At 45.9% G+C, this 21,693-nt stretch overlaps 1 protein-coding gene and 1 pseudogene across 11 annotated transcripts in view; one reads left to right on the top strand and one right to left on the bottom strand.

Moving 5' to 3' along the window:
* The first annotated feature begins 2,193 nt into the window (after positions 1-2,193).
* The window catches only part of Ninl (ninein-like), a 74,893-nt gene continuing 55,393 nt past the window's right edge, over positions 2,194-21,693 (top strand). For 3 of the 11 annotated variants that reach the window (XM_030252241.1, XM_030252240.1, XM_030252242.1), the window contains exon 1: positions 2,195-2,374. Coding sequence is in view for 5 of the 11 variants with exons in the window: in XM_006500407.3 (XP_006500470.1) it covers positions 21,014-21,020 (7 nt within the window). In the remaining 6 variants the exon portion in view is untranslated. Of the gene's footprint in view, positions 2,375-20,281; positions 21,021-21,693 lie in introns of those variants that run through there. The other 8 variants (XM_030252239.1, XM_030252243.1, NM_207204.2 and 5 more) reach the window with 8 other exon arrangements.
* On the bottom strand, positions 18,599-19,440 carry Gm14141 (predicted gene 14141; annotated as a pseudogene).

Below are 21,693 nucleotides of genomic sequence, written 5' to 3'. Positions count from 1 at the left end.
TTTACTGAGTAACAATATAAAATGTAAAGAGAGATGTGGCCATGGCACAGTGGATAATTTTTGAAAGAATTGTAAGTCAGGCTGGGGTGGTGAGCCAACAAGTTGCTCAGCATTTGCTGTGCTGCTGAGAATAGATAAGATACTGGCTTGGGCTGCTAAACCCACAGACTCTAGATCAGAAACCTTGTTTTCCCAGATCCTTGGTTTTAAAATGATACATTATATCCACAAATGAAAGAGGGTCGTATTTCCTCCTATGACAATGCAGCTTTTCTTGTTGGGAAGGCAAGTGTAATCTGCCCTTCAAAATGCCTTGCTGGGAATATTTAGAATGTATATCTCTATCTGGAAAGGTAACTTTCTTTATTTGGGAAACCAGGTAGTCTCAGAAACCTGATCCAAATGCCATTCCTTTAGTGATGGGGTGGAGACAGTGTTCTACCATTTATGGTTTTTTGGGGGGAGGGGGATGGGAAGTAATTACGTTTAAAAACATACAATCTTCTGGAGCCTGGGAGCCAGTTTAGCTGATAAAAGCACTTGCTGTACAAGGGTACACTCCATGAAGTGCATGCACTCCTCCACCACCACCCCTGTGTCACTAACGAAATTAGTGCGTTAGTGTGTAACCTTTAAAAGTCAAACAAATGAAACGTTCACAAAAAGAAGACCCACCAGAATGTGATGCTGTTGGGAGGTGTGGACTGGAATCTATAATCAGGTCTTCTAGTCATTGAGGAGGTGTCCCTAAAGGGAATCTGGCAGCCCCTGTCTCTCTCTCTGTCTCTGACTCTCATTCCAGCTCTGATGTGGTGACTTGCCACAAGCTCAGAAGCAACAAAGATAAATTGACCCTGGGTTGAAATCTCTAAAACTCCAAGTCCATAGAAACCCTATTCCCCCTTCTTTATTCTTACCTCAGCTATTTGCTATAGGTCGGGGGGGGGGGGGGGATGGAGTAACATGCCCCGCCCCGCTCCTCTCTGGCTAGGAGCCACTGCTGTGATGGCTAATTTGGGTTGCTGGTTTGGCTGGATCAATTAGTTCATGTCCCTGCAAAAAGTGTCTTTCACATCTCCATTTCACAGATGAACAAAGTGAAGATCTCCCAGATTGTGTAACTGGGTGGCACAAAGTCCAACATCCAGTGAATGGCCCTGTGAATCTCATCATCTAACTCTAAGTTCATTCTCTAACAGTACATGGAAAACCCAGAGTATAAGGAGATTTAGAGAATATATAGTCTTTAAAAATATTTCTAAAACTTATTGTGTGAATGTGTGTGTGCATGATGCTTATATGTCTGTGTTCAGAACGGCATGTGTCTCAGTGTGTGTGTGTGTGTGTGTGTGTGTGTGTGTGTGTGTGTGTGTAGTCAGAGGAAAGCTCTGTGGAGTTGATTTTTCTAAGGTTTTTTTTTTTTAATTATATGTATGGGTGCTTTGCCTCTATGTATATCTATGCAACACATGCACTCTTGGTGTCTGAGGAGAAGTCAACACTGGATCCCTTGGAACTAGAGTTACAGATAATTGTGAGCTGCCCTGTGGGTGCTCAGAATTGAACATGGGTCCTCAGGAAGAACAGCCAGTGTTCTTCACTGCTGAGCCATTTCTCCAGCACCTCCTATCACCTTTACATGTGTTCTGGGATTGAATTTAGGTCATCAGGCTAGCAAGGCAAGTGCTTTTACAAACTGAGCCATCTCCCTGGTCCTGATAAAATACACTCTGCACAGTGGCGACTATGGCATACCACACTTTGGGAACCTCAGGTTATAATCTAGAGGGAAGCAGGGCCCTGGTTATATGCCCCACAGCTACACCTCTGCCACAGGGTGTAGGCATGTCATGTCCATCACTGGTTGGGGCAAGTTATGACACATGAAAAGGGATACAGCCCAAGTATATGGTTCATCAGAGTACAGTATGGGCTTTTTACTGGTTCCTGGCTGCCTACCACTCTGTGGAATTCTTCCACTTGAAAGTACTTGAGTCTCTTATTTTTTAGTTTAGTTGTTGTTAGTTTTTTGTTTGTTTGTTTGTTTTTAACACCCTGTCTCCCAGAGCCTTGAAGTCATCCTGCATCCTCCTCTTCCATACCAGCTAGGCCCCTGGCCCAGCTCCGCCTGCCTCCTCGCCCCGCCCGTCCAAGCCCCGCCCCCAAGGAGCCCCGCCCCTTCCCTGGGGAGGCCCCGCGAGAACGAGGGGGCGGCGCCCAGAGGCCTTGGGAGCCCAGGGGAGCGCGGCCGGCAGACACAAAGAGCGGCCGAGGGACGCGCGCTGGGGTGTCCTACCCGGCTCGCTTTGCACCGGGCTGCCGGAGCCCGCATCCTGAACTCAGCGTTCAGAGAGCCGAGCCTCCCACTCCCCAGGTGAGTAGGGCGTGGGAGAGGGCTGAGGGGAGGGGAGCCGAGCCGAGCGGAGCCGAGGGGGGCCGAGCTGGGCCGAGGAGGGCCGAGCCGGGCCGAAGGGATCCGCATCCTCGTGCAGCGGCCGGTACACAGCGGAGCCGATGCTTGCGATGCAGGCGCGCGCTCAGAAAGCCACACCAGAGTCTCACTGCTCTGCGGCGCACTCGGACCGGGAACGGTGGTCCGCACCGAACTCAGCGTGCTAGTGGGGTGCAGCTGCCGCCCCAAATTTTGACGTACTCAGAGAGCGGGATGCCTGGGCCCGCCGTGCTTCCCGCCTTCGTCCTCTTTTGACGAGGGGAACCGGATCGGGAGGCGACCCCAGCCTGTGTCTGAGCCCCCTTCTCAGTGCCCCTGGGAAAGCCAGGGACCATGCTTGATTGAGAGCACCTATTGGCGTTGTTGCCGCGCGTCGGTCCCTCCTGTGACTGGTGAAGTCGTCCTTGCGATCTCTGGTTGTATTATCAGTTTGCACTTAGTTGTTGAAAACTGGGACACCTCTCTCTGGGGCGGAGAAGCCTGTTGCTTCTGTGTCAAGGTCGTCCCTGCCTGCGCACCATTCTGCTACTTTGTTGTGCACTTGCGAGGCTGGTCCATCGGTAATTGAGAAGCAGTGACCTGGTGTTTGGGCTCTAGCTGTCTCAGGCAACAAATTGCACGATGGGAGACCAACTTAAAGTTTCTTAAATACCTAAATTGTCAGGCGCTCTCTGTAGCTCGTTATATGGGGGTGGAAGAAAAGAGTGATGCCTTCTCTCTCCTCTACAACATTTAGCCGACTTTTAGAACCAGGAAGGAGGTCCAGAAATGGCCCTTGCAGAAGTTCACTTGATGCGCAAGGCAGGTAGCAGAGAGGGACCGTGAAGATGGTGTTTGCCTGAGATTTCCAGGTTCTTGACTATGGATTTACTGCTTTTAAAGCAGGGGTGTGTGGGAGAAAAGAAAAAGAGGGAAGAAGGTTGGTCAGTTTATGAACTACTGTGTGCAAGAACAGGCGCGAATGAGAAGGAACGTGCCTGTGGAGTTAGGGCAGTTAGGGCAGCAGCCAGCTTGCCTCTACTGTTCATTTTATGTTATCTGTTAGTGGCTTAGACGACTACAGATCAAACTAGTCTGTAGTCAGTTGCCAGACACTAATGTTTTGATGGAAGACAAACCACATATGTGAAGGTGGTCCTAATAGGAACTGAAAAATTCCCATTAGGGGTGTCATCCCTGTAACCTTGTAATGAATCTCTGATGTCAACAGTCTAATCTAGCTTTATAAGAGTTATTGCATCCCGTTAGGTGTAGTGCATGGTATTTACTCTTGGGGTTTCTGAGAATGGAGCCCATGGTCTCAGATATGCCAGCCTCCTGCTGAAGCACATCCCCAGCCCAGTAACAATAAGAAGGAGAAGCGTCTCTTACTTGTTTATGTAGAAGACTATGCTTCGGCCAGGGTCTTAGTGTTGCTATTTAGATTGCTTGCTGTAAGGCAATATGCTCTGCTATGCCAGCAGCAACCTCACGCATCTCACGTATATGGAGCTTGTTAACTGTGTTGCGAGGCCACTCAGGTGATAAACTCTTTCTAGGTTAGTATATGCGCACATGGTGATATGAGTGCAGTAACGGAATTGCTGAATGACACTTCATAGTGTGTATCCCCATCATTAGCAACACCCGTCTTCATAAGGTAAAGAAAAGTAGGAACTCTGTTACATAAAATGGAGATTCGGTAAGAATCGGAGGATACTGCGTCTTTTTTTCAGTGTGAGAAAGTAGTAAGCTTTCTCCAAAAACTGGAACTTCAGATAAGATGTAACAATACTGACTTAGAAAAAAAGAACACTCTATAAAGAAAAAGTTAGGATTTACCTTTTAAAAACTAATATAAGCTAATAGAAAATGGGCTTTTCTTGAACTCATTTTATGTTGCGATTTGAAGACATGCTAGGTCCATGCTAGGACATAATGGGCTGTGGTCATTTGCTGACAGCTAGGTATAAATTTCTTAGAATTTGCATCTTTAGGAATGGCAGCAGAATTCTCATGGTAAACTTTGGGGTTTGGATGTTATTTGATGGGTGGTCCTCTCTAAATTTTCAAGATAATCCATGTGACATTTGTGCCTCCTTCCTAAAGTGGATACCTGCCCTTGAGTAATGTCATGGCTAGGCAGCTGTTAGCTACCTCTCCTTTGCCTGGCTGAGTAACGATCCGAAAGCAGGATATAAAATTTGGGGCAGTGTGCTGGCCTCACACCTGAACTGGAAGATTCCTGGCCTGGAAGAGTTTCCTTTTGTATGCTTTGCTTTCTTACTTTTCTGCTTATCAGTAATTGAGTGTCCGTGACTCTGGGTTTGGGTTTAACTCAGTCCTTGGCTTCAATAATGAATTAGAAATTCAGGCTCCGTGCCAGAAATTTTGTTACTCACAGCAGGAGGCCAAAACTTTGGATTGGACTCTCCCTGGAGCTGTTGGAAGGTGACCTCAGTAGCAGGCTTGGCTCCTCCAACCCCCATCCTCCTGGGTGACCCTGAGCCTACTGGATTCTGACAGTTCTGTTTGAACCAACAGAGGTCTTTAAGGAACTGATGAGCCGTGTGGAGTAAATCTCCGTTCATGGATCCTATGTCTAGCACGGCACTTCCCCTTGTCTCTAGTAAGATTTAAGTGATGGAGAGAGCACATGAGGCTTCTTGTTTCCCAAAGGCTGGATGGAGCATGCTCTCCCTTTCCTGCAAGTCATGTTTTATTTCTGGAAGAAACCAGAGCCCTACACATAATTTTGATTGCTCAAGTTTGGAAAAAATGTTGGCATGTATTGCAGGGAATTTTGTGTGTGTGTGTGTGCATTGTTTTGTATCTCTTTAGAGAAAAGCAGTGTTTTCTTTTTTTGTGTGTTGTGATATCCCAGTTACCTTATCTGGGTCTGCTTCATGTAGTAAGTAATGGTTTTGGTGTGTTGGAGTTTCCCTGAGGGGATAGCTGTCTATTAGGGAAATCAAAAAGCTCTGGGTTTTTAAGTCTCAAAGAGTTTTACACATGCAGATATTTGTCAATTAAGATGTTCTAGTGCCAGGAATGGAAAACATAGTTTAGTACAGGGCTAACAAATAGGGAGGTGACAAGAAGACTTCAAGGTGTCAGCTGTGGCTGAGGTTCCTTTGGTCATTTACTTGCTCTTCTCTGCCTAACATTATGTAGGGTAGACTGTGAATGTGTGTCACCTCAGAGTTCTCACTGAATGTGAGTGTTGACAGTGTGTGCAGAAATGTCCACTGTTGCTTCCCAGGCCCCCTGCCCATGTTTCCATCTGAAAACTGCCCTATAGAGAATGCTCTTCCTACCAAGGTGAAATTTGTCTCCTTGATCCAGCTGTGTACCCTAAACTCTGTTTCCTTATTTATCTTTATGTATAACTCCACCTCCTTGTGCAACTGTTTGTTATAGTCCCACTCAACTCACTCCATTTAACAAACATGCAGAACTTCTGGGGTGCTGATATTTCTCTAGCAGAGAGCACAGATCCCTCCATCCAGCTTTCTGTCTGCGTCTGTTTGTTTTTATCTCATTCCCTTGCCACCTTAGTCAAGTCCCTGGAGCTGAACATGAATGTGGCACTAATTGGTCTTAGTAGGTTAGCAAACGAAAAGACATTAAGTAGGAGGAGGCCAAGCTGGGGAAGATTTGGAAGACATTGGAAGGGAGAAGTGGAAGGTGGGTCTGGTCAGTTTCATTCTATACGTGTACAGAATCCTCAAAATTAAAGAAATTAAAATTTGAAAGCATTTGCCTTCTATTTACAGTGATTTAGAGTCTATTGCATTCTTCCTTATTCAAAGATATCCTTAGCATTGCATTTCTGAATTTGGGATGAACCTTAAAATTGATACTATCTTTGCATCCATCGGGTTTGGTACTGTTTTTCTTTATCATTTGTCTTAGAATCAATGGCCTCTTAGGTTTTGTGTCTTTCTCTGGTTCCAGTGTCTGAGAGAAGGGGAAGATGACAGTCCCCTGAGTAGCTTCAGGTGCAAACATTTTCTGTCTCTCATACCAACATCCATGTGCCAGACTGCTCGCCTGCTTTTGGCTGTGTTCACACTTTACTTTGTACATACGGATACTCTAGACCAGATTTCTGCCTTCACCTCCACACTTGAGTCCAGACTTCCTGGACTGGGAGCAGAAAGGAGCAGAAAGCTGGTTTTCTGTCAAAGCTGGCTTCAGAAAGTTCAAGGGCAGAAGCTGAACCTCTAGTCCCCAATGGAGAGAGGAGACTGACCTTAAAGTGGCTGTGGTAGAGGTGGGGGCGAGGCATTTGACTGGCCATGCTGCTGTATAGGTTTGCGAAAGGACGGGGTCATGTCCTAAGACATGCTTTGGCAGGTGACTTGATAGCTGTACAGCCACCACAGAGAGTAGGTAAACAAACGAACCATCTGTGGTACCATTGGGATCCATGTTGAAGATGCAGTTTTCCTTAGCTAGGTCCTCCAGCCTCAGCCTCCTGTGCTGAGATCACAGGCGAGGACCATCAGGCCCAACATCTTCATGGAACAGTGATGGTGCTACTTTGGTTCAGCTCATTTCATGAAATAAGGAGAATCCACCCGCCTGTGCCTCTCTTGCCTTATCTCTCAAGGGGAAAGTTTCCAAGATAACGGATGAGGCAGCCTAAAAGTTGTAAAGTGCTGACTGTCTGTGACTTAGAGTGGGAGTGAGTGTTTTGAACATACTCTTCAGTTAGCGTCATAGAATGGCAGAGCGTATTAGGCCGGCTGTACGTAGAATGGCAGAGCGTATTAGGCCGGCTATGCGTGCTTCCCTCTGGACGGGTATGAGCCTGAGCTGTTCTACTTCCTGGCAGTCAGCTCTTCCATCACGTTCCTTTTCTGTACTTGGCTACTGGTTCCTGGTGATTTTTTCTCACTGAATGAATTTGTTTTCACTGGGTAATTTATTCCTGGCCCCAAGGAACCAGGTACCTTGTGCAGTATTTACAATATCCCTAAGATGCTCCGCTGTCTCCTGCTGGGCCTTCTGTCAGTGTGATACTAGAAACTTCTGTAGTCTCTTTAGATGTTGAGGCCCTCCGTGAGTCACTCCGAAATGTTTCCAGCCCAAGTCTCATTTTCACTGGTTCTGGATTCCTGCTTGACTAAGAGGAAACTCCACATCAGCCCCAGATGATAACTTTTTAGGTTATTGTGTTTGGCATGTCCTTTCAGTAGAGGAATCCAGCGATCGCCTCTGCCTGGTGCCTTGTCTGGTTGTGTTTATCTGCATGTAGGATGACTAATTGGGGGAACTCTGAATCCCTTTGGAACCTTCCAGTTGTTGGTTTTGACTCTCACAGCAGGCCTCAGTCTTTAGAAGTAAGAATCCAAAATATTAGTTCTCCTCGGATTCTTTGGACTGTTTGTGCAAGCAAAATGATCAACAGTGTACGCTATGCCTCAGGCTCCCAATTGCATGACTGGAATTTCAGATAGGAAGTTAGAAAAACTACTCGAAGACTGTGTGAATGTGAATATTCCTGGGGTTTTCTGATTAGATTTTATAGGCTATGCTATTTTCTTCTCTTATTTCCTTTCTATATAACTAATGTGAAACAAACCTACACCCAAGTTCTGGTGAAGAGAAAGCTTCTTAGTGGGGGGTTTTGTTGTTGTTGTTGTTTTGTTTTGTTTTGTTTGTTTTTTTATGAGTAGAGTGAGGTGCTTGCATGAAACTTTTCTTCTTAATTTGGAGGACCGTTGACATTAATATTCTTTCCCTGTAGTTAGGGGTACTAAGACAGATTCTTCTATGATATTAAGACTTCCTATTTGGTAGGGAAATAAAAGAGATAATATTCCAATATATTTTGGATATGAGGTCCCTGCACTTAATAGAAACTTTGTTTGTTTCCAGACAGGATTTCTCTGTATAGCCCTAGCTGTCCTGGAACTAGCTCTGTAGACCAGGCTGGCCTTAAACTCAGATATCTGCCTGCCTCTGCCTCCCGAGTGCTGGGATTAAAGACATGCGCCACCACTGCTGGGCTCATGGAAATATTTTTAATTTAAAATGTTATTTTATGTGCATGGGTGTTTTGCCTGCATACACATGTCTGTGCACCAGTCTTGTGCCCAGTGCTGTGGAGGCCAAAAGCAGGCATTAAATCCTTTTGGAACTTGAGTTAGGAGTTGTTAGTGAGTTGTGAGCCACCATGTGGATGTTGTGAATAGAATCTTGGTCCTCTGGAAGAGCAGCCAGCACTCTTAACTGCTGAGCCATTTCTCCAACTCTGAAACATTTATTTAGCTACTAAACATTCCTAATGTGTGTGTACTGTTGGTAGGAATGAGGAAATATTTTTTTTAATGTTTGTTTTATAACTGGAGTTAGGACTCATTTAATCAGCTCTATATCCTTATAGCCAAGACCCATGTTTCTTGCCACTGGAAAAAGCCAACCACTGAAGGGACCAGTTATTTGGACAAAGAAAAAGACTTATTTAGAAAGCTAGTATGCTCTTTAGTTTATGTCAACTTGACATAAGCCAGAGTTATCTGAAAAGAGGAAACCTTAATTGAGAAAATGTCTCCATAAGATCCAATTTTAAGGCATTTTCTTAATTTGTGATTGATTGGGGGAGGGCCCAGCCCATATGGGTGGTGCTATCCCTGAGCTGGTGATCTTGGGTTCTATAAGAAAGCAGGCTGAGCAAGCCCCGGGAGCAAGCCAGTAAGCAGAACCCCTCCATAGCCTGGGCATCAGCTTCTGGCTCCAGGGTTCTGCCCTATTTGCATTTCTGCCCCGACTTCCTTCAATTTGGAAGTGTAAGCCTAATAAACCCTTTCTTCCCCAACTTGCTTTTGGTCATGATTTTATCACAGCAATAGAAACCCTAACTAGGACAGCCATCGTGGAGCCTGTGGCCAACAAAGACCACCTTGCTGGGGTGTTATGGGTAGATGCAAGGCCTGCAAAGGGAGTCAGGAAGGTAGGTTAACACGAGGGCGCTTAGAAACGTGGGGAGGTCTGCTTTTCTGATACCAGGCAACGCTGTTTTCTCTAAGCTACTGGGGCTTCCCGGCTCTGTGAATCTAAAGAAAGGTTTCTGATTAGAAAGTTCTAGAACTCACATCTTTTTTTAGCTTCTTTTCTCTGGATTGGCTCCAGTGCAGTTACAAAGGACATAATTTTCCCCATCAGGAGAAGATAAGCTGAAGGCTACTCCTCTCTGGAGAACAGGGAAGTAGAGACAAACAGCTTCCTGTAGGGGACAGGGGAGGTCTGTAGAAGGCAACTTCTTTAGCAAGTTAGAGACATCTACAGCAAAGCCAGTGGGAAAGCAGTGGTGTAAGAGCATGTGGGTGTGTGTGTGTGTGTGTGTGTGTGTGTGGTGACGTCAATGGCACACGTGCACATGTGAGTGAGGCCCTAGGAGGAGGAGGACATGGGGTATCCTGCTCTACCTGTCGCTTTACTCCCATAGAACAGAGTTTCTCATTGAATCTGGAGCTCACTGGTGGCTTTTGGTTTATTCCTAGCTTGACTGGCTGGCCAGTGAACCCCAGAACTGTGTCTGTGCTTTTAGGCCACACCTTTTTTTATTTTTATTTTTTATTTTATTTATTTATTTATTTTAGCAGAGCTAAGTCTCTTACCCACTGAAGCATCTTTCCGGCCTGCTAACAACTTTTCAGACAGCTAGAGGGTTTGCTCTGCCACAGCATTGGGCAAATTGCTTGCGTCTGCCTGCTGCGTTTTCTTCACCTGTCAGTTGGCCACAGTCATGATGCCTCCCCTGTAAGACTCCATCCATCAGTGCTTAGGAATGTACTCAGGATCTGCCTCCATAAAAAAATGTTAGTTTTGTTTATGAAAATGTTCTGCCAGATTTCAGTCATGTGCTGAGGGGCGATCCCAGGACCTGCATGCCGTGAGGCAAGATTTCAGAAAGCCTCCCAGGCCCCATTCTGTTTTTCTCCCTCAACCTTTAAGGTCAGTTGACTAAAACAAAACAAAACAAACCACTCAGAAGAGCAAGATGTGTAGAAACATAGGTCATATAGGGAAAAGGCTCTATTAGCATTTGTGTTTGGGGCCTTTGAAATTAACTCTTTAGTCTTGAGGCTTCTTCTTTTTTTAAATTAAAAAAAAAATGTTTCAAGTGTGTGGGTATATTGCCTGCATGCACGTCTGTGAACCACATGCGTGCATTGCCTGTGGAAGCCATAAGAGGGCATCAGATGCCCAGCACTGGAGTCAGGGACAGTTGTAAACTGCTACGTGGATCCTGGGATTGAACCTGGAAGAGCAGTCAGTGCTGCTGGCTGCTATGCCATCTCTTCAGCTCTGGGGCTTTTCTTTTTTTTTATTATATTTTTTAAGATTAGAATTGCCTCATTTCCCCCTTTCCTTTGCTCCTTCCAAACACTCCAGTGCAACTCCCCTCTTGCTCTCTTTCAAATGATGGCCTCTTTTGCTTTAACTATTTAATTTATTTAATTATCGTTGTTGGACGTATACATCTCTGTGTGTGTGCACATGTGTGCACACATGCCTTAGATCTCTTTCCCTATTCTCAAGACTGGGCAGCCTCTCCCCTTATGAAATGAAGTCCCTGCTTCTGCCTCCTCCATCTCCATGCTGTTGCTAAGCAGTCAGACGAGGTTTTAGTTGCAGACACTTGGCTTTCAGTTTGGAACTTCCATCTGGTCCTTTCAAAATGGTTTCTCTGCTAAGGTTCCTGGTCTTAGCAGAGAAAGGTTCACACGCAGAACCTGTCTTCCACACCCCTGAGTGTTCACAGTGGCAGACGGGCTGAAAACCACTCGGTCCGACCTCTGGACCTTCTAGGGGTGTTCTCTGGGTGTATTTTTCTTGAGAGTGCTTTTGGGGATTTTGGTTTGGTCTGGTCTGTTTGTCGACTTAATTTCTGTGGCAGATGTTGAATTATGTCTTGAATTGTGAAATGCACAATGTAGATGTTGTAGGTTCTCTTAGAATTTCTTGAAGCACATTGATTTTTCATTTCCTCGGGAAGGCGGCCTCGGGCTGGAAACTGCATACTGTGCAGTAGCTCACGTTCATTTCAGGTTTTATCCTCAGCTGAGTGTTGGGAGCTGCTCCGGGTAGGCAGGGTTTAGGACCATCTAAAGATAGATACAAAATTTATATACAGGGTTTGTAAGTCTTTCTCTTTGTGGGTCTCAAGATTTTAGTATTTTCTTATTTTCAGTTGCTGTGTTTATCTGTTGGTCTAAGTTATTATAAGAGAATGCTTGAGGCCCTTTTTTTTGTTTTGTTTTTTAATAGTTGTCTTGATAGGAACTATACAGGAATACCAATAGAATCAACTAGCCTAGACCCTTCGGGTCTCTCAGTGTCTGAACTACTAGCAAAAGAGCATACACAGGCTGGACCTAGGCCTCCCTGCACACAGAAGATGTGCAGCTGGGTCTTCATGTGGGCCCCAAACTAGAGCAGGGCTGTCCCTACAGCTGTTGCCTGTCTGTGGACATTTTTCCCCTAACTCAGCTATCTTGTTTGGCCTCAGTGGGAGAAGAGGAGCATGGTGGCTAGAGGCCTTCTGTGTAGCGTAAGTGTTTCTGCTTGGATGGAAGGTAACCTGGGACTCAGAAGCTCAGGAACCACACAGCTCTGAGGTGGGACAGTGTCCCAAGGGAAGGGTCTCCTGAAACCTAGGGGACCCAGGAAACATAGAGCTCTAAGAGGAAGCCTCCTCAGCAGAAACTGCAGCTCCCAGGGGAGAGCCTCCTCTGCAGAGCTGAGGAGCTCAGGGGCTCAGGAGCCCCTCTCCTACTCTTCACCGCTTCTCTTCACTGTTGGTTTTCTTCTCCCAGAATAGCCACAGCAGGCAGGGAATCTCAGGAAAGAGAGTTAGTGGAGGGTCCAGGGATGGCTGCCCTCTGCTTTCAGGTCATGAACATCAAGGAACTTGGCAAAGGGGCGGTGCTTACCATATAGGATTTATGAGGGGGCGGAGCTTCTCAGGGCAGAGATTTCCAGAGTGAGGATTTTCAAGTCCTGAGCTTGGAGAGGTTGGTGAGGGGAGGCTCAGGGATTTGTAGGTTTTCCTGCTCAGGGATTGGTGGCTTTTTCTCACACACAAACACACACACACACACCTTTTCCCTGCATCTGGCCCATGGGTTAGGGTGTGAAGTCCTTTCAGGCAGCAGCTGGCTTTTGCTGAGACACCATCTCTGTGGGGTTGCTGGGGAGACTGGAAGGGAGCTGCTGCCACTGTAGGGCTCCTGTGGGGCGGTGGTTTCACAAAAGCTATGGGCTGAGGCAGGGAAGAAGGGGTTGCTGCGGTGGATCACCTCGTGCTGCCAAGGCAGAGGCAGGAAAGGTGTCTGTCTCTGTGGACTGCTCTGAGGCGAGAAAGGAGACGTACCACCACAGACAGCCTTGGAGGCTGCAAAGCTGCAGAGATCTGCCCTTTCACCGGAGCCGCTGTTTTGGGCAGCTCCTGTGTGGGGCAGTGGGCCATGCCACCAGACAGAACTGGTAAGGTTGTAGCAAGCTGCTAACCCAAATAAATGTCATAATTGAGAACAGCAGGAGTGCAGACCAGCTCCCAGCCAGGTTCCTGTCCTGGAGCACATGACCACAGCACCCCACCAAGAGGACTGTGACAGTCACGTAGCATGAAAACCTAGAATTCTCCATGCCAGTGAGGTATCTAGATAGGCCCGGAGGGTTTAGCCAGTGAGCTTCCCTTTCTGCAAAGGTATTTAATCTCTGGTTTATCCTCATCTGCCATGAAGGAAACAGTTTGGACAAGCAAGGACCGTCTCCTCCATCAAGAACCACCTCAGGAGGTGGTGCCCTTCTATACTTCTGGCACTCAGAGCTAAGCTGGATTCCACACATGTCCTGGGCTCATCCCAAGCCCAGGCTTCCATTCCCAGCTCCTCATGGTCCCTGGCAGAGGATGGGAACCACCTTTCTCAACTCCTGACGGTTCCCAGCGACATCTGGGTGCACAGGAATCTGAGAACCACAGACTCCATCCCAACCCCTGCTGTTTTCACCCAGAGAAACACGGGCAGGGACCCTATCTTAGACTGGGTTTTGCCTTCACTGAGTGGTGTGTCGGAGGCCTGGCACCCACTCCAGCAGCAAGGAAGAAACACAGCCTAAGCCCCTTCGTTTCTCCTCCCCTGAGCGGCCCACAGGCGGCATTCTGACACCCCAGCAGCTCTAAAGACTCCTGTGGGGCATTGTACTGCAGCAGCCATAAGCTGGGTGGCAAGGAGGGGCCTGTGGCTGCTTTGACAGCTTTTATGGTGCAGAGGCTATTGTGGTGCACCGCTCAGGGACTACATGTAAGGAATGGGGTCACAGCTGTCTCATTTTACTGTTTTGTGTTGCAGCTCTCAAAACCATCTGTACCAGGATACTCCTACCTCTTCCCACCTACTTAGAACTGTCCCACGACATGTTTTTAAAGGTCTCTGGGAAGCATAGAGCTGGAGACATATCCTCCATTGTGCCATCAGCCCTCAGCAGCCAGCCACATCTGCCTTCCAGAGTCCTCCATGGGTCCCGCTGATGGTCCAGATGAGTGTTATTACTGTTATTGTTGAGGAAGGAAGGGCTATAACCTCTACCTGCCTGATGAGAGGAGGGCCAGAATCTCAGGCGACAAGCTGCAAGCCTTTGTATGCCTAGTGATGCAGAGGCCAGAAGAGAGCATTGGATCCCTTAGAACTAGCTACAGATGGCTGAAATCCTCCATATGAGTGCTGGGAGCTGAACCCAGGTCCTCGGCAAAAGCAGCCAGTGACTTAAACTGCTGAATCATGTCTCCTGCTTTGCTGTCCCCCCTCCCCCATTTTTGAAACAGTTTTTCTTGTCTTGAAGTTACAGGTCTTCTGCCCCCCAACTCCCAAGTGCAGGGATTATAGGTATTATACACCTAAGACTGGTTTTCTATCAATATTCTGGCTGCTGTGAAGGTGGGGACCCCTCGGTGCCCCTGTGACTATTTGTCACTTCCAGAATCCTCCTGCTTTGTGCATACTTTCTGGTGCTTTCTTGAAGTGGTTCCTCTTAGTATTTTGCCTTTTGTGTTTTGTCCAGAGTGAAGGCTAATACTTCTGATATGTTCCAGGAGTTTCCTAATGGCTTTGCCAGCTGTTCCATTGCTCTCTTGCCCAGTGTTCACCCTCATTTCTGTCAGATCCTAGAAATGAGCCTTCCTAGCTAGGTGAAACATTATAACCTTTAATAATAATATATATCCTCAACATGGACAAAATTTGATGCTTGGCCAATGGGGGAACCGGAATCAGAATTCCTGGAAAAGAGTTGTGTCTGCAAAGGCTGACTGACTGATTAGAACTCCAGTGTTATACAGAGGTTGTGGTGTACAAGTCCAGAGCCTAATTATAATTTATCTCAAGCTTTCTTGAAGCCTCTGAGTAGCCATTCCTTACCTCCTTTAATCAGACCTAACATCCTATGACTAACATAAAATGCATTCTGGGAATGCATTAGCTTAACAAACCCTAATCATCCACCAATAAAAGGGCTAAGAGTGTTGACATCCAAGGTCTATTTCAGAGTCCTTTCTATCTTGCTATGACCTGCCTACCTTATGTGTCCACCAATGTATTTTTAAAAAATATCTTGATTTATGGCTTTTTTGTTCTCTTACTGAAAATTTTGTAAGTTGATGCTTCATCAGAATATGGTATTTGGGGAGACCCAAATCTGTATTCCTAGGACGTGATCATTCACCTTTGGCTATAGAATAAACCATGGCTTTTATTCCTTTGAGATGAGAACTGTTGCTTTTATTGATACCAGAGTCTTCATCTGTGAAAGTGTCACTTTGACTGGATTCTAGCCCACTATGGTTTTAAAAGGTATTCAGTATTTTGTGTGGGTTTCATAAAACTTTATAGAAGATTGAAATTTTCTTTGGTCAGACACTGATTTGCATTGTGCAAAATTTGTGATAGAATTCAAAATAGATTTAGACATGTATCTATCAAATTTATGACATGTTAAAACATGTATGTGGATTGTATGGAACTGAAGTGTCTGAGTAAAGTTTTCTTTTCAAGGCTCTGTGACTTAGCATGTTGACAAGGCTGGTCGTGAACTTCTGCACATAAGCGGTTCTTCCACACTTGCCTTCCAGGAAGCTATGATTATGGGATATGCTTGGATGATTAACCTTTGAGTTACAATTATGAAGGAAAAAATCAAATATAATAGTCTTCATTACACCGTGCTTTGTGATTTCCAAGAGAAATATCACTTTCCAAGGGAACCCCTATAAATACTGAGGCCAGAAAATGTCTTAAAGCCATTTGAAAGACATTTTACCATCTTCAAAGGACACCTCAAACACTGCATCATAGAGTAATAACCATCGCTTTTGCCAAGGATGCCACAGTGAGACCTCTTGGACATGTTGTCAGTGTGTCTTTTCTTACTCTGGGTGGTGGTTATGAGTGTGTTTGCTTTATAAACACCCCCTGAGTAAATATACCCATCTGATAATGCTGGACTCCTGCCCCGCTGAGCTCTGCCTGGGAAATTCACACCCGCTTTCCTAAAGTACTTGCTGCAGCCTGCCGTGGCTGCTCCTGGGAGTTGTTTGTGAAGTCTTTGCATCGTTCAGGGACTGGACATTTGACTGTCCCATACATGGGAGAGTGTCCCTCAGTGTTTTTGCTCTGACCTTCCTGTTTCAAGGCAGGATATGCTGGACTCAGAAGCACCATGGGTAAGATCAGAGCCCTATCTTGTCCATGTGTGTCTCTGAGAGGCTCACCCTTCTCACTGCCAACTGATGGGAAAAACCTATCATAGGCCATGTTCCCCACCCAGGTTCCTGGGAGTTAAATGCCTGTGTTTGTCTTAAAAAAAAAAAGTTACTAGACTCTAGTTCAGGCAGATGCTAACCTAGCTTATTTATTTTAGGCAAACTCCTATCTCCTCTGGACTTTGGAAGAAACTATTTGTTTTGCTATGGAAAATTATTTTTTTCTTTCTTTTTCTTGCTTTCTCTTTCTTTATCTCTTCCTCTTTCTTTCTCTCTTTCTCTCTTTATCTTTTTTCTGTCTTTCTTTCGTTCTCTCTTTCCTTTCTTTCTCCCTTCCTTCCTTCCTTCCTTCCTTCCTTCCTTCCTTCCTTTCTTTCTTTCTTTCTTTCTTTCTTTCTTTCTTTCTTGTTTGTTTTTTGAGATAGGGTCTCACGTAGCCCAAGTTGACCTCAAACTTTCTGTATAGTCAGCGATAACCTTGAACTTCTGATCTTCTGCCACCACCTAGTACGTGCTGGCATTACAGCATGTGCTACAAATGTCATACCCAGTTTATGGGCTGCGGGGGATTGAACCTGAGGCCTCATACATGCTAGGGAACAGTCTAGACTATTGAGCCCCATCCACAACCCTTCCTTATTTCTTTATAATTGTCTTTAAAAGTTGTACTGGCTGGTTTGGGGTGTCAACTTGACACAGGCTGGAGTTATCACAGAGAAAGGAGCTTCAGTTGGGGAAGATGCCTCCACGAGATCCAGCTGTAAGGCATTTTCTCAATTAGTGATCAAGGGGGAAAGGCCCCTTGTGGGTGGGACCATCTCTGGGCTGGTAGTCTTGGGTTCTATAAGAGAGCAAGCTGAGCAAGCCAGTAAAGAACATCCCTCCATGGCTTCTGCATCAGCTCCTGCTTTCTGACCTACCTGAGTTCCAGTCCTGACTTCCTTGGTGATGAACAGCAGTATGGAAGTGTAAGCCGAATAAACCCTTTCCTCCCCATCTTGCTTCTTGATCATGATGTTTGTGCAGGAATAGAAACCCTGACTAAGACAATAGTGAAGGAAGTCAGAGAGATAGCAAAGCACAAAGGAGAGAGGACACCAGTGGGTGCTCCTGAGTGTCCCCAGCCCTGACAGAGAACACTGTCAGCCAGTACATGGCTCTATTTAAGGCCACTTAAAGATTCTCATTAAAAACAAAAAACAAAAAAACAAAAAAACTTGTAGCCAGGCAGTGGTGGCGCACGCCTTTAACCCCAGCAGTTGGGAGGCAGAGGCAGGCAGATTTCTGAGTTCAAGGCCTGTCTGGTCTACAGAGTGAGTTCCAGGACAGCCAGGGCTATACAGGGAAACCCTGTCTCAAACAAAAAACAAAACAAACAAAACCAAAACCAGAAAACAAAACAAAACAAAATTCATAGGAACTAGCTTTCAGTATAGTGGGGTTTAGAATGGAAAGGCTGGTAAAAAGAGAGGCTAAGTCAATGTGAAGATTCCTGAGACACTGGGGACCTTGCTGGTGCAGGGCTGGCTCTCCTGAGTGTCATTGATTGTAGCCAGACTCTGTTCATCCAAGCTCATCACACAGCAGGAGTTGTTGATCTTAACAAGTGAGCAGAGCTCTATCCAAGTTGCCGTCAGAGCTGCAAAAATGGCCTTTCTATTAGTGTACACCTGCTTTAATTCCAGCCCTCAGTAGGATCATTACACGTTCAAGGCCAGTTAGACCTCATCTCAATGGCACACAAACCATAAACCAAATAAACAAAGCTGTAACAGAAAATAACAGCTATTCCTTTTGTCTCCTTTTCCTGCTGGCTATTGCCCCTATTTTTCTCTCTGGATACCCCTTTGAGGCAGCTCTGGGTTTTGTATCAGGGTATTATTGGCTTCATAAAGGCAATTTGGTAGCCTCCTACAATCTGTCTAGTCTGGAGCTTTAAAATATTTTACTAGTGGGCAATTCTCACTACTGGATGTAGAACTATTGAAATTATTAATTTCAACTTGATTTAACTTTGGTCTCAAGTGTGTCTAGAAATGCATCAATTTCTTTTAGATTTTTAAGTTTGGTGGAATACGTCCTGTGACATTCTGAACTCCACTGATATTTGTTGTAGTATCTCTATTGACTTCTAATTTTATTGAGTCTTCTCTCTGATTTAGTTAGTTGGCTTAAGAGTGTGTTTTGTTCATCATGCAACTCACTGTTGCATTAATTATTTGTATTGTATCTATACTATTTCTGCTCAGATTTTCTTTCTCCTCGTCTACTGCTTCTGTGTCTGACATGTTCTCATGATGTGTCATCAAGTTATTTCTGTTAGATCTGATTTTTTTTTATGTAGACACAGCTATAACATCCCTCTCTTCATCATATCCTATAGGCATTTTAAAAATTTTGTAATTATATTTATGTACAGAAAACTTAGTGTACATTTAACTCAATTTAGTGGCGAGTTCTTTAGCCTTTGCTTTTTCCAGCTTGGCAATGCGAGCCACAGACTTAGGACCCAGGACGTTGCCTCCCCAGTGGTGGCAGATCTTATCATGTCTGTCATTATAATTGGTTCTTATAGCTTCCACCAGCTCACCGGAGCACCCTTGTTAACCTGTGTGACGTCTACAGTGGTGCATGTCTTCCTGTGGATGCCCCAGCCTAGCCTTTCCCTTGATGATGCAGTAGGGCACCCCCATCTTTTGACACAGAACAGGCAGGAAAACCACCAGCTCAATGGGGTCTACATCACGGGCAATCACCACCAACTGAGCCTTCTTGTTCTCCACCAAGGTGATGACTGTATTGACTCCTGCTCGGAGGACAGGTGGTCTCTTAGTTGGGACATCCCCTTTGCCAGCAGCTTTCTTAGCACAGGCCAGTAGCCTTTGCTTCTTCTCTTGCTTTGTTTCTGGTCTGTACTTATGAGCAAGCTTAGGCAGCTGAGTAGCTGTTTCCCTGTCCAGGGCCTGGGTGAACTGGTTAATGGCAGGAGGGACTTTGAGCTGCTTATAGAGGATGGCTCTTTGCCACTGCAGCCTGATGTAGCGGGGCCATTTGATGAAGCGTGTCAGATCTCTTTTGGGCTAGATGTCCTGCCCAGTGCCAAGGTTCTTGGGCCTCTTCTCGAACAAAGAATTGACCACCTTTTTGGCCTCCTGTTTCTTGACGACACTGGGGGCTAGGGCCACCTTCTTCCTCTTGACCTTCTTCCCTTTGGGCATCTTGCTCAGCTGGTGGAAAGAGCCCCATAGGATTTTAGATGCTTTGTTTCAACTGTCTGGTAGACAAACACCATTACAGTTCTTCCTTTCTGGTTCTACCTACAGTCCCATTATCCTGGGTAGGGGACGTTAACACCTGCATAATTAGGTTTGGAAACCCAAGACACCCATATGTCTAGGAAGAAGAATTTTTGGGGTTAGGCCTAAAAATACAAGAGGTGGAAATCTGTCATCACACCACCCAGGATTGCAAGTGACTGGCCAGCCTGCACTTCACAACAGCAACCTGCTTCAGAGAAAGTACAAAGAGATCCTGACATTTATATCAAAATGGGTAAAATGTGAGAGAAATGTGCTGAGCATAGGAAGCCACAAAAGGAGGAAAATATCAGGTACAGGAACCTAACACGAGATGCTAACTTGATGTTGACCTAAGGATGGAAATGAGGCAGTGTGTAGCAGGAAGAAGTCAGAGATGCACTGCAGGCTATGAGTGTGGTGGATTATTGTGAATAACCCAGGTTCTGGTCACCTGGGCTACTGGTATGATGAGGTAATGTATTGAGAAAAAGTGGTGGCATTTGGTGGCCTAAATATACAATAAAACTGGTTTTGAAAATAAAATAATAATCTTTGTATACCACATAGAGATGGTTGGTCCAGGTTGCTGTGTGTGACACTCTTGGTAACACTTCTGCAGGCACAGCATGGTACCCATCTCTCTGTCCTCATCCCAGGTGGTTGATCTTCACCCAGACACACAATGCCTAAAATAGGCAACCACTTGACTTTCAAACTCTGGGTCCTTTGAAAATGATTTCAGTTCTGCAGGCATGTGGTAGTGTCACTGCTGTGTGTGGTGCCTACATAAAGAGCCCACAAAGTAACTGGCACTGTTCTGTATGTCTGGCTCTTGCAGGCGGCAGTCTCTCTTGAGTCTTCCTACTGGGGAGGTGGTGTCCATAGCTCGGTGGCTAAGCGGGCAGTAACACCAGCTCTCTTCTTGCTCACAGCAAGTGGAGGAAATGGAGGGGGTCGACTTGAGAAACACTTTGGCTCCTGCCAAGACAGAGAGGTATCACCCTCAATAAAATCTCCAAATTGCCTCAGACACTCTTTCCCTACAAGGAATCAGTAAAACATCCTGGGTGTTCCTGGGATCAGCAGACACTTTTAGTTGTTCCTCTCATGCACTTGTGGGTCTGGCCCTACCTCTCTGTCAGTCAGCAGGAGCCTCTTCCATCAAGGAGACCTGAAAACGGGGTTTTGGTAAGAATTACAAAAAGACCAATTGTGTATAACCCTATAACTGACCACTCCTTCGAGATGGCCTGAGCCAGGAAACATCACCTGTGTGCCTCTCTTCCACCCATGGTGTCTGTGCCCAAAAAGGTGGTCCTTTCCTAGGACCCTGCAGGTGAGGCTGGCTGCAAGCCTTGTTCTGTGTTGAGTGATGTTCCTGGTGTTTTTCTGCAGTTTCCACAGCATCAGGCTTTGGAATGTTCATGGATGGGTGCCAGAAACCTGGCCTTCCTCAGCCTGCGATGGAGATAACAAGGTAGCAGCAGCAGGGGCAGCAAGAGCAAGTGTATGCCAGGTACCAGTTTTGTGGTAAAACTGACCAAAATAAGCCAAATAGTTTTTATTAGAGAATAGGGTCAGGAGGTAGAGGAATCCAGTTTCTCCTTAACCACATTTGAGTGTCTCTGGGTGTTTCTACTTGGTGGGAATAGGGCGAGTCACCATGGGCCACACTGTCATATCAGGGGATCTCATCTGTTTTACCATCATTTCCCTGCCACCACCACCCCGGCCCCTGCAACACTGGAGGTGCCCACTTCAGGTTTCATATCCCTCATTTCAAGGAGTCTCAACTAGAGTCACACCCTAAGGAGTCAACTAAAAGATACGGGGGAATCTCTCCAACCCCAGGTCTCAGGCACATCCTAGAAATGACCTCCCCCATTGCCAGCTACAGATTTCCATTCAGGAACCTCTCTCCTACTCTCTCCCACATGTGAACCTGATCCTCCCACAGTCCCCTCCCCATCCCCTCTCCCACTGAATTCCCTCCTTCCATATGCCTCTGATGACTATTTTATTCCCCTTTTGATTGAGATTCAAGCCTTTTGGGCTTGGGTTACCCCACTTTGGATATTTTCTAATTCCATCCATTTGCCTGTAAATTTCATGACGTCCTTGTTTTCAGTAGCTGAGTAGTATTCTGTAAATGAACCACATTTTCTTTATCCACTTTTTGGCTGAGGAGG

Source organism: Mus musculus, chromosome 2 (assembly GCF_000001635.26).
Source record: "Mus musculus strain C57BL/6J chromosome 2, GRCm38.p6 C57BL/6J".
Taxonomy (NCBI): Eukaryota; Metazoa; Chordata; class Mammalia; order Rodentia; family Muridae; genus Mus; species Mus musculus.
This window is presented reverse-complemented; position numbering and strand designations above follow the sequence as displayed.